Raw genomic sequence first — 13,976 nt, forward strand, 5'->3', positions numbered from 1 at the left:
TTCTTACCAAAAATTATCCGTATCGGTTCACTTATTGGTATAACCTCCATGTAACGGATCCATCCGATTTTCGATATTTTGAGAATTTTAGATTCTTTTTTCAACCGAATTGGTTGTAATTTTAAATTTTAGGTTCTCATAAATTTGTAAAATCTTCCTACCAAAAATTATAAATATCGCTCCACGTGTTTATATAGCCTCCATATAACGGAACCCTCCGATTTTCGGTATTTTTAGGAGTTTGGCCAAGTTTTTCAACCAAATTGGCTGTAGTTCGATACTTTGTATTATCATTAGGTGGAAAATCTTCCAACCAAAAATTATCATTATCGATCCACTCTTTAGTATGTCCTCAATATAACCGAATTCTCTGATATTTTCAGGGTTTAGGTCAAGTTTTTCAACCGAATTGGCTGTAATTTTAAATTTTAGGTTCTCTCTCTATATGTAAAATCTTCCTACCAAAAATTATCAATATTGGTCCACTTTTATGTATAGCTCCCATAAAGCGTAACTGCCGATTTTCGACATTTTGAGGGTTTTAACACGTTTTTTCAACCGATTTGGCTGTAACTTGATATTTTGGGTTCTCATCAGCTACAAAATATGCTTACCAAAAATTATTAATATCGGTCCATTGTTTGGTATACTCTCCATATAACGGAACCCTCAGATTTTCGATATTTTGAGGATTTTTGATACGTTTTTCAATCAAATTGGCTGTAATTTGATATTTTGGTTCTTCATTGGGTGGCAAAACATCCTACCAAAAATTATCATTATCGGTCCACTATTTAGCATGGCCTCAATATAAAGGAACCCTCCGATTTTCGATATTTTCAGGATTTTGGACACGTATTTCAACCGAATTGGCTGTAACTTCAAATTTTTTTTGGGTTCTCATCAGCTATAACATATGCTTACCAAAAATTATTAATATCGGTCCACTCTATAGCATGCCCTCAATATAAAGGAACCCTCCGATTTTCGATATTTTGAGGATTTTTGCCACGTTTTTTAACTGAATTGGCTGTAATTTTATATTTTGCGTTCTCATCGGGTGACAAATCTTCCTACAAAAAATTATCAATATCGGTGCATCCTCAGGTATAGCCACCATATAACGGAACCCTCCGATTTCCGATATTTTAAGGATTTTTGACAATTTGTTCAACCGAATTGATTGTAATTTGATAGATCGGGTTCCCATTAGGTGACAAATCTTCTAACCAAAAATTATCAATGTGGATCGGAACCCTCCGATTTTCGATATTTTGAGGATTTTGGGCACGTTTGTTAACCGAATCGGCAGTAATTTAATATTTTGAGTTCTCATTGGCTGGCAAAACATCCTACCAAAAATTATCATTATCGGTCCACTCTATAGCATGGCCTCAGTATAAAAGAACCCTCCGATTTTCGATATTTTGAGGATTTTGGACACGTATTTCAATCGAATTTAATGTAATTTGATATTTAGAGTTCTCGACAGCTATAACATATTCTTACCAAAATTTATCAAAATCGGTCCATTGTTTGGTATAGTCTCCATACAACGGAGACCTCGATTTTCGATATTTTGAGGATTTTGAACACGTTTTTCAACCAATTTTGGCTGTAATTTGATATTTTGTGTTCTCATTAGGTAGAAAACCTCATTATCAAAAATTATCCGTATCGATCCACTTTTTGGTATAGCCTCCATATAGCTGTATCCACCGATTTCCGATATTTAGAGGATTTTGGTCACAATTTTCAACCGATTTGGCAGTAATTAGATATTTCGAGTTCTCATCAGCTATAAAATATTCATATCAAAATTTATCGAGATCGGTTCATTGTTTGGTATAGCCTCCATATAGCGGAATCCGTCGAATTTCCGAATTTTGGGGATTTTGTACACTCTTTTCAACCAAATTGGCTGTAATTTGATCTTTTGGCTTGTCTTCAGGTGTATGGAGGCTATAGCAAAAATTATCAATATAGGTCAACGTGTTTGCTTTAGCACCCATATAGCAGTATCCGCCGATTTTCGGAATTCTTAGGTTTTTCGACATATTATGAATTGGATTTTTTTTAATTTGATATTTAAAGTTATCATTAGGTATAGATTCTCCTTACCAAAAAAAAAATTAAATATGGGTCCACCATATTTTTCCATAGCCCCCACATATAAAAGCCCAGTCCGTTTATAGGTATTTTGACCCAGACGCATTTTCCAAGCACAGTGAATATATGACAGGTCTTTTTTCGATATTTTCAACGTATAAGTATTTCGTATTCTCTTAGCAGGAATTGCCCATTGCATAGGCGCATATCATATCAAGGGCCATATTCGATTTTGGATGTTCCAAATGTCCAGTGGACATTCCACCATGAGATGGACAATGTCGGACGGTATAGAAAGGTCGGCCCTTCCGAATTTCACGTCGTTTAATTTTTATTTATTTTTTTTCATTTTTAGCTACCTATTTAAAGATATTCTATCACCTGCAATTTTTTTAATCTAAATTTTCCCCTCCAATGGAGATAATCTATTTTGTCTTTACAACCCGAATATCTCTTGTTATTCATCACCGCTTCTAGACGTGTCGTCTTGTCTAATTAATTTGACTACTTGATTTCCCATTTCCATTTCTTATCTGTAGAATTTTCTGCAAGAACAAAAAAAATCGTCTCTCTTCTCCTCATCAGCAACAACAACACAAACATGAACATGCATGCCATTTGTGAATGAAATTTGTACATTTTCCCCGCAATTCTAGATCTGCAAACATTTTGCCACCAACTGGTAAGGGGAATTTAGAAAAACAGACTGACTGGTAGACATACAGACAGACAGTCGGTCAGGCATATAGACAGCTTGTATGAGATTTTATGGCATTTATCTTTTAATTTTTTTCTTTTGTTGTTGTTGGATTTTTTGTTTGTTTATTTGTGTGTTGTTGTAAAGAACATTCTTGTTGTTTGCCACAGACAATTGTTTGGCAAATATTTCGTTTATGGTCAAAATAAATTATTGGGGTGGGGTAGGTTATGGCGGGGTGGGGTAGGTTATGACGGGGTGAGATGGAAGACCCGTACGCATTATGAGTGGGAAAATCGATTTGAATTTACTACCACACAATGGAGGATTTTCCGTGATTGGGGGGGGGTGGGAAAGGAGAGAAATATCATCAAATTGTTTTTATTGTTCTTTGCAAGTAATTTTGTGGAACTTTCGTTTCTTATTGGAACGAGGGGAGGACAAAAAATGGGGAAACATTTTTTTTATAAAATGTTGAATGGAACTAAATGTGGAACCTGTGGGTATTTGCCAAAAATGCGTATTTGAAATTCTGATCACTTTTGACTGTGTATAAAGGAAAAAAGAAAGAGATTTCAGAATCGAGTGCTTAGGTGTATGTAGGGTACTAAATGCTAATAAACTTGATAGTAGGTGTAGGAATAGAAGTGAAATTCGAATATGTGTATATAGTATTCGGGTTTTTCATATAAAAATTATTTATTTATTTTTTCCCCTTTCCTCTTAAGAAGTAGCAGGCACTCGCTAGTATATATTATATTTGGTAATCGTTAGTCTCGTTTGCCTAACACCCACCCACCTGCTATAAGAAAATATAACAAAAAATCCCCGATATTATAAAATTTTACGACATACGTATATACAAACAAATGACGCTGTCATATTTGTGTACTAAGTTTGGAGTAATTAAAAAAATATTGTTGATAATTTTTGAATATTTTTTTGTCCAGGTAATCCCCTTCCTAGAATTGCATTCTATTTAATAAATGAATAAACAATTAGAATAATAAAAATTAATTTCAAAAATAACATTATATAGATCAGGCGCGTAAAACCGGTTCCCAAAATAACGGCATACTTAAATTCTCAAAAATAAAAAATGCATTAATTAATAATAAAGTCAAATTATCTGAAAAAAAAAACATTTTGAAAAATACCAAATATATGGGAGTGAACCGAATAACCGGTTCCAAAAATCATAAAAAATATATTTTTAACCGAATAACGTATTTTACTTTCAATAATGGAAAATCTGTATTTTATTGTTATAGGAATACTGTGATATATGAAAATTTAACCGAATAACCGGTTTCAAAAATGTTACCCAAATGTCGTATATAATATTAAAATTGACCAAAAAATAATCTGGTTTTGGGTATCGAACATCTAACTGCAACAACATTCATAAAAACTGTTAATTTACAATACATGAACCGAATAACCGGTTCATAAAAATAAAAAAAAAAATTATTACAAATTCTACGAATTTGATCAAACATATTTCGTGAATATTTTACATAATAATTATATATATTCTTTCTCAAAAAATAGATTTTTTACATGTTTTGATCCGAATAACCGGTTCCAAAATAGACAAATATAACGTATTTTACTTTTATTATTATAAAAATGTTATTTTATTATTATGAGAAGTTTAAAGCTATTGACAATTTTTCAAAATATTGTAAAATATTAAAATTTGAACCGATTAACCGGTTTTAAAAAGTTCCAAAAATGGCTGGATGTAATATTAAACATTTGGTATTTGACTTTTAGTTATATAAACAACGTATTTTATTATAAAGAATTGATATCTATTGACAGTTTATCGAAATATTATGAAATGTGAACCGAATAACCGATTTGAAAAAGTTCCAAAAATCTCGGATGTAATATTAAAAATGACCACAAATGAATTTGATTTTGTAATGTAAGCCTTTATCTGTTATAAAATTAATCAACATTTTTAATTTACAACATATGAACCGAATAACCGGTTCATTAAAATTCCAAATTTTCTTACAATTTCTACGAATTTCGTTAAATATATATTTCTTGGATATGTTTTGAAATATTTGTATATCTTCTTCTCTTCAAAAATATATATTTTTACATATTTTGAATCGAATAACCGGTTCTAAAAATTACAATATACCGTATTTGACTTCCAATAATGGAATAAATATATTTTATAATTATAATGAGTTGATATTTATTGAAAGTTTTTTTGAAATATTGTAAAATACAAAAATTGAACCGAATAACCGGTTTGCAAAAAACTTCCCAAAATGTCCAATATAATATTAAAAGTGTTAAAAGTTAGTTAAAGTTTAAAGTTAAAAGCATCAGATTTGAGTAACGAACCGTTATATGCTATAACTGTAATGAAAACTGTTAAATTACAGTATATGAACCGAGTAATCGGTTACAAAAGTTACAAAAATTATTAGATTTTTTGGTTATTTTATTTGTATGAGTTTGTGGTCTACTGTAATGTATTTTTAAATAATTTTTTTCATAAAAACAAGAAATTTTTGCATATTTTGAACCGAATAACCGGTTACAAAAATGTACCAAAATGTCTGATAATATTTTCAAAATACAAAGAACTTAATTTTCATTACTATTTGAGAACATTTAAGAAGGTTATTAAAAAAATTATTTCATAAAAAAACCGAATAACCGGTACTCAATAGAGATACATATCGTCGAGAAATCTTCACAATTTAATGAAATGATAAGCCTAATTTTTGAGAATTATGTTTTGGTCTCATACAACAGTAAACCAGTTCCAAAATAATTTCCCAAACCGAATAAGCGCTCTTTGTATTTCAAATATCTCTTTTCAAATTGCATTTTTTGTTAGTATTTTTTTTCCTAAATGTTGTTATTTTTCTAAATAATTAACACACAATTAAAATTGTTGTATTACACGCATTGTTAATAGCGACATGTGTTGTTGGGCCTTCTTTGTAATTTTGAAATTTACAAAACATTTCATGTGTCAGGTGGTGGTGATATGTTTAAGCAGTTGCAATCATCCGCCGATGCACATCAGCAGCGGTGTCTGGTGTGGTGCATGATGCATTAAAGCGTTTAATACAATACTGTTGGCGCATGTTGTGAATTATGTGAATTTGATTTGAAACCTGTTGAGTATGATTTCAATTATAAATCATGTTTATACACAATAAAAACAGGATCCCCGTACCCTTTTCAAATGATTGTCTTGATTTAGATGTAATAAAAATTGATTTGAAATGGGATGGGGTTTAATCGTTAAATTATGGTATAAACTTGTTTAAAGTTTAAAAGCACATTTAAAACTGAAAATTTTTAATCTGTTTCTTGAACCGGTTTTTCGGTTTTTGAAAACCGGTTACCCGGTTTTTTGAACCGGTTACTCAGACTTTTTTATTGTAAAATCATTATGACAACCATATTTATGTATTATAAAACCAATTATTTCCATTTTAAGAATGGATTATTCGGTTTTGTAAACGGTTACTCGCCCCTTTTATGTCGGAATATTTGTAAAACACATGAACTTAATAAAAAAACCGCTCTCAAAAGTTTATACGTTTTATTCAAAAACAGATACTTTGGCTTTGCATGTCATTATACAGTTTATGTTAACCCGGATAATTAGGTTTTGAAAGTGGTTACTCGGTGTTTTTAAACCGGTTACTTATCGTCTTCCACGGTTATTGGCTTCAAAATAATAAAAATTGGTGTACAAATAGGCTTATAAAGCCAACATTTTAATTTTTGGAACCAATTACTTGCTTTGAGAACGGGTTACTCATTATAAAATACCGGATTTCTCAAGGTTATTATCAAAATTTTTAGTTATTTTCAAATTTCTTTGTAGAACATGCTATGATCGCTTTATCTTCACATTTGTATTGGAATTTTTAGAATTTTTGAAACCAATTACTTGTTTTGTGAACCGGTTACTCATTATTAAATATCGGGTTTATTAAGGTTATTATCAAATTCCTATGTAAAACCAGCTACGACTTCATATGTTCGCATTTATATTTGAATTTTTAGAACCTATTATTTTCATATGAGTATGGTTACTTTTTTGACACCGATTATTCGTTGTTTTTACTGCTAACGCATACTAAAATACATTATTTATATATTATAGAGATAATGAAGGATCAAATTGAATTTTTTTAATAAATTGTTTGTGTTTTCGGAATGGTTACTCGGAGTTTTTAAACCGATTACTCATCGTTTTCAACCGGTTATTAGCTATAAAATCATCAGATTAATATATTATTGGTCTGATGTACTCAAAAAAATTAATTTTTTTTGTATCGGGTACTTTTTTGGTACCGGTTACTTGCCTTTTCTACCGATTACTCGTTGGCGTTTTCCGGTTGTTCATACAAAAAAAAATGTTTTAAATGCATATTTATGGTTTAATGAACAAAAATATATAATTTTTTAATATAAAGTTGTATATTAAGACCGATTACTCGGTGTTTGTAAACCGATTACTTATCGTTATCAACCGGTTATTGGCTTCAAAATTATCACATTAACATATAAATGAAATTATGAACCAAAAATATGAATTTTTGGAACCTATTACTTGCATTGGGAACCGGTTACTCATTATTGATAACCGGGTTTCTTAAAGTTATTTACAGAATTTTATTTTTTTCTCTAATTTATATTTATTAGAAGCTATTTATTGTATTGCTACACCAATCCGCTATGTCTTCGAATTTGGGTAATTAATTTCACATTTTTCCAATGTGAATAAATATTTGCGAAATGGATTTTCTGCAATGCAATGGAAATATTCTACCATAATATGTTTACAAAACAAAAAACATCTTAGGGAATTACCATAAAAACTGACAAATCATTGTCTCTGTCTTATCTTTTCCAAAAAATAAAAAAAATGAAAATCATTAAAAGTAGCCGAAAATTGTGTTTGGCCATAAAGCCAAAATAAATATTAAAGAGATTCGTTTATCTTCTAAACACACCTTCATTAGATAATTGTGAAAAATACATAAATAGGAATGGTTTTGGGTACACTTCTAATATAATTAACTTTTAGTTGGATTTTTGAGTGCCCGCAGAGTGAAATGTTTTCTCCAAAATCGTGTTGGGTCCTGGTCCTTGTGGCAGTGGTAGCTATTGATATTTGTTACGGTGTCTATGTACCCGATGCGCAATGGAATAAATATAAGGTATGTGGGTGAAAAAAATATTGAATATATTTTGTGAAAAATCGTGTTTGGAAACAGTTTTGAAATAAATGAAAACACAATTCATAAGAAAAATGAAAATATATATATATATATATATATTATCTGTATTAGAAGTGATATTTAATTGTTATAGATCGTACCTACAGAATTACTTACTTCGGAGAGTTATGCTGAAATTTTGTGTAGAATAATTTCTGCTTTAACACAAATCCACAACACTTAAATATTGTGGCTCAAACCGGCATCGATTCGAAAAACCATGAAATTGACCCTAAAATAGTGTTTTGGTATACCAAATTTTGAATATGTTATTTTGAGGATATTATTTAAAGCTTAAATTATACAGATACAGGTTATATGTGTTCGGCGATACTTAGTGGAATTTTGTGGAGAATATTTTTTCCATTGACATCAAAATTCTAAATTAAAGTATTCCCGGAAAAATCGACCAATTTGTGAAAGAACCTTGAAATAGACCCAAAAATATAACCACTACATTCATTGTGACATTATAGGGTTCCATTCTGGACCTACAAATTTATGTTCTACGGCGACCCTTAGTAAAATGTTGTTTAGAATATTTTTTCCATTGGCATCAATCCTCTAAAATAACGTATTCCACAAAAAATCGACCAAATTGTGAAAGAAATTAAAAAATACCCAAAAATAACACTTTTACTTTGGTTGTGACATTATAGGGTTATATTATGGACCTACATATTTCTAATGTTCGGTGACCCTTAGTGAAATTTTGTGGAGAATATTTCTGACCTTGACATCAATTCTCTAAATTAAAGTATTTCCGGAAAAAATCGACCAAATAGTGAAAGAACCTTAAGAAATGGCCCAAAAATACCACTTTTACTTTAATTGTGATGTTATAGGGTTCCATTGTGGAACCCCTCAGGATCTACAATTTTCTTTTTATAGGCAACCCTTAGTGAAATTTTGTGTAGAATATTTTTTCCATTGGTATCAACCCTCTAAAATAACGTACTCCACAAAAAATCGACCAAATTGTGAAAGAAATTAAAAAATACCCAAAAAATAACACTTTTACTTTAATTGTGACATTATAGGATTATGTTATGGACCTACATATTTCTGATGTTCGGTGACCCTCAGTGAAAATTTATGGAGAATATTTCTGACCTTGACATCAATTCTCTAAATTAAAGTATTTCCAGAAAAAATCGACGAATTTGTTAGAGAACCCTTAAAAATACCCAAAAATAACACTTTTACTTTAATTATGACATTATAGGGTTCTATTCTGGAACTACATATTTCTTATGTTCGGTGACCACTAATGAAATTTTATGGAGAATATTTTTCTCCTTGGCATCAACTCTCTAAAATAAAATTTTCTTGACAAAAATGGCAACATTTTTAGAGAAACTTTAAAAATTACACAAAAATAACTCTTTTCTTTAAATTGTGATATTACAGGGTTCCACTGTGGACCTACATATTTTTATTGTTCGGCGACTCATAATGAAATTTTGTGGAGATTATTTCTCTCATTGACATCAACTCTCTACAATAAAATGTTCCAGACAAAAATGGACACATGTTGAGATAACCTGTAAAAAATACCCTAAATTAACAATTTTCTTCTAATTGTGATGCTATAGGGTTCCATTGTGGACCTACATATTTCTGAAGTTCGGTGACAAATTTTATGGAGAATATTTCTCTTCTTGAAATCAATTCTCTAAAATAAATTATTTCCTAAAAAAATACCAAATTGTGAAAGAATCTAAAAAAATTAACCAAAAATATCATGTTTACTTTCATTGTGACATTATGGGGTTCCATTCTGGACCTACATATTTCTGATGTTCGGTGGCCCCTAATGAAATTTTGTGGAGAATATTTCTATCCTTGACATCAATTCCCCAAAATAAATTATTTCCAAAAAATGACCAAATTGTTAATGAATTAACCAAAAATATCATGTTTACATTCATTGTGATATTATAGGGTTATATTATGGACCTGCATATTTCTGATGTTCGGTGGCTCCTAATGAAATTTTGCGGATAATGTTTCTCTCATTGAAAATAATTCTCTAAAATAAATTATTCGCTAAAAAATTGACCGAATTGTGAAAGAACCTTAAAAAATGTCCCAAAAATATCATTTTTGCTTTTATTAGGCATTATAGGGTTATATTATGGACCTACATATTTCATTTATTCGGCGACCCTGAATGAAACTTTATGGAGAGTATTTCTCTCATTGACACCAATCCACACCATAAGGATTCCTCAAAAAAGTGCCAGAAAATATTCAAATTTTAAAATAACCTTAAAATCTCTCCCAAAAATGTCACCTTTATTTTATATCCAAACTTGTGGCGATCATTTAACGTTATATACTGCACCTACAGGTTCCGCATATTCAGTGAACCTTACTAAAATTTTCTGTAGAATATTTTCTTTATTCTTACCAAGCCCCTAAAATACAGTCTCCTGACATGAAATGGGCCAAATTGAAAATATATTAAAAATTTACCAAAAAAATCCTATGTACTTTTATACCAAAATTGGTTCGTATATTTTGGAGGTTTATTGTATACCTACATATTCCGTTTATTCGGCAACCCTTAGTGAAATATTCTGTAGAATATTTCCTCCATTAATATCAACGCCCTAAACATACGAATTCTGAGAAAAAAATTCCCAAATTGGAAAAACAATATTAAAAATACCCAAAAAATAAATTTTTCCAAATCTCTCCTAATTTTTTATTGTTAAATTCTGCTCCTATCGATTCCATTTGTTCGGTGACCCTTAGTGAAATTTTCCGTAGAATATTTCCTCCATTAACAACAATCCTCTAAAATGAGGCGTTCTGGAATAAATTGTCCAAATTGCGAAATAACCTACAAAAAATGCCCAAAAATCATCACATTTATTTTATATCCGAATTGATTGTAATATTTAAAGGTTATATTTTGCACCTATCGATTTCGTTTGTTCGGGGACCCTTAGTGAAATTTTCTGTAGTATAATTCCACTATTGATATCAAACCTCTAATATAATGTCTTCTGGGAAAAATTTGTCAAAATATTGAAATAACCTTAAAAAACGCCCAAAAAAGCATCACTTTTGGTTAATAACCAAATTTGTTGTTCAAATTTGAAGGTTAAACCGTACACCTTTGGAATCGGTTTTTTTGATGACATATATTACAATTTTGTGAGGAATATTTCTATCATTAGTAACATTGCTGTAAAATAGGGTTCTGTAGGCCAAATTTGTACTTCTTCGAAGAAAACAGTATGAAATCGACCAAAAAATCATTTTATTTTTTATTTGACCAATTTTTTATAATTTTTTAAACGTTAATTATTATATATACCGATTTTTTTGTGTTCGGTGACTTATAATGAAATTTTGTTTAGATTATTTTTTCCTATTGGAACCTACCTCCAAAAATTAATTTTTTTGGGGCTAAAGATTTTTTTTATTTCTTTTCCCAAATTTGATAGTGATATTTGAATGGTAAATATCGGACCTACAGACTTCTTTATTTCCGTGACCTATAGTGAAATTTGGTGTAGAATAATTTTTTCATTGACATCTACCCCCAAAAATTAAGTTTTCTGGGTTTAAATTGTCAAACTTAGTAACACCTTAAAATTTGACACAAAAAAGATTTTTTGTTTATTTATCCAAATTGGATAGTGATATTTGAATGGTAAATATCGGACCTACAGACTTCTTTATTTCCGTGACCTAGAATGAAATTTGGTGTAGAATAATTTTTCCATTGACATCTACCTCCAAAAATGAGGTTTTGTGGATTTAAATGGTCAAAATTTGTATCGCCTTCGAATTTGACCCTAAAAAGATTTTTTGTTTATTTACCCAAATTTGATAGCTTTATTGGAATGATAAATATCGGACCTACAGACTTCTTTATCTTCGTGACTTATAGTAAAATTTGGTATAGAATATTTTTTCCATTGACATCACCCCCCTAGGATTACTTATTTTGGGATAAATCGACCAAAATTAGAAATGCCTTTGAAATTGACAAAACCACTTTTTTTTTAATTTTCCCAAATTTGTTCCAGATATTTGAACGGTAAATATTAGAGCTACAGACTTCTTTATTTCGGCGACTTATTGTCAAATTTGATGAAGAATATTTTCTCCTTTGAAATTTTATAGCTAAAATGTAGGGATCACTGTGAAAAATAATTTTTAAAAACTATCCCCAAAAACACCCAAAAATTCCCCACACATTGTTTTCCCATAATAATCCCAATTGTTGTTGTTTTCTTTCTCTCTCCATCTCTCTCTCTCTCTTTTCAGCTGAAATTCAACAAAACCTATCCGAACGCCGCAACCGAGAGTAATGCCCGTTTTTATTATGCCTACAATGTGGAATGGATGGCCCAACACAATAGCCAATATGAACGGGGACAGAAGACTTTCAAATTGGCCGAAAATCAATTTACCGATATGCGATTGATACACTTCAATGCCATGTTCCCAGTGGCCACACCACCCACAATCTCAAATGCCTCACCACCACCCCAAATACCAACTGTCATACCACCCACATATGATATTTCGAAAAATTTCGGTTACACCATTAAAATTGAAGATCAAGGTATGGCCTGTAATAGTGGTTGGTCATATTCCGCTGTCAAATCAATTGAAATCTTCAATGCCATTCAAACGGGAAATTTCACTCCTGCCTCCCTGTCCGCTCAACAATTGATCGATTGTGCTGGCCAAACCACAGCCTGTACCAATCAAGCGCCCCAGACAGTGTTCGATTATTTGTCGAAGTACGAGATGCCATTGATGCCGGAGTCGGAATACCCAAATGATATCAATCAGACGGAGGCTGGTATGTGTTTGGTACGTGGCAACACTGGCGTGAAATTATCACAATATTCTGTCGTCAAAGATAATGATGATGAATCTTTGAGAAAATATATTGGTTCTGGATTTCCAGTCATTGTGGAAATAAATCCCACCTCATTTGAATTTATGCATTATTCGGAGGGTATCTATGAACCGCCAACTACCGCCACTAGGGGTTCACATTTTATGACTGTCATTGGTTATGAAAGGGATGCGGTGACAGGATTGGATTATTGGTTATTGTTGAACTCCTTTGGCAGGACATGGGGTGAAAGGGGCTTTGTTAGGCTGCTAAGAAATACGAATGTGAAATTGGCCAAAAATGCCATATTCCCAAGTGTTTTGGGTTAAAAAATAAAAAAATAAATAAAATAGAAAAAAAATAATTTAAATTAATTGTGCAAATAAAAATTATTTTAATTACTTCAATAAATATTTAAAAAAAATTCAAAAATTTTTTCACCCTAACTAGACAAAATAAATTCGACCCACAAATTAAGATCACTGTATTAAAAGTGAAATTTCGTAGGTATATATTCAATAAACTTAAAAATTTTGTTCGGCAGCCTATAGTAAAATTCGATAAAGTATATTTTGTCCATTGACACCAGATCTGAAAAATGAAGCGTTGTTGGAAAATTAGCCCCGATTTAAAAACAATCGGGGAAAAGTCTCAAAAATATAAATTTTTTGTATATCCCAATTGTTTTTGATATTTCAAGTTTATATTCTGCAGCTACATGTTCTGAATGCTCAGCGACCCCTAGTGAAATTCTCTGTAGATTATTTTCTCCATTGATATCGAAACTCTAAAATGAAGCATTCTGTCATAAATTGCCCAAATTTTAAAACAACATACGGAAATGCCCAAATATATCACATATTTTTAAATATCCAAACTGTTTGCGATATTTATAGGTTATATTCTGCAGCTACATATTCCGAATGTTCAGCGACCTCTAGTGAAATTTTTTGTAGAATATTTCCTCCATTGACGTCAATCTTCTAAAATGATGAGTTCTGGGATAAATTGTCCAAATTGGGAAATA

General features: G+C 30.8%; 1 protein-coding gene across 1 annotated transcript; it reads left to right on the forward strand.

The window, feature by feature from the left end:
* The first annotated feature begins 7,914 nt into the window (after positions 1-7,914).
* On the forward strand, positions 7,915-13,278 carry LOC133326153 (uncharacterized). The gene is made up of 2 exons (XM_061534833.1): positions 7,915-8,019; positions 12,367-13,278. The coding sequence occupies exons 1-2, from the start codon at positions 7,915-7,917 to the stop codon at positions 13,276-13,278; spliced, it is 1,017 nt and encodes a 338-aa protein (XP_061390817.1).
* Positions 13,279-13,976: the final 698 nt, after the last annotated feature.

This window comes from Musca vetustissima, unplaced genomic scaffold, assembly GCF_032173495.1.
Source record: "Musca vetustissima isolate MV318-11 ecotype Yass unplaced genomic scaffold, APGP_CSIRO_Mvet_v1 utg97538, whole genome shotgun sequence".
NCBI lineage: Eukaryota > Metazoa > Arthropoda > Insecta > Diptera > Muscidae > Musca > Musca vetustissima.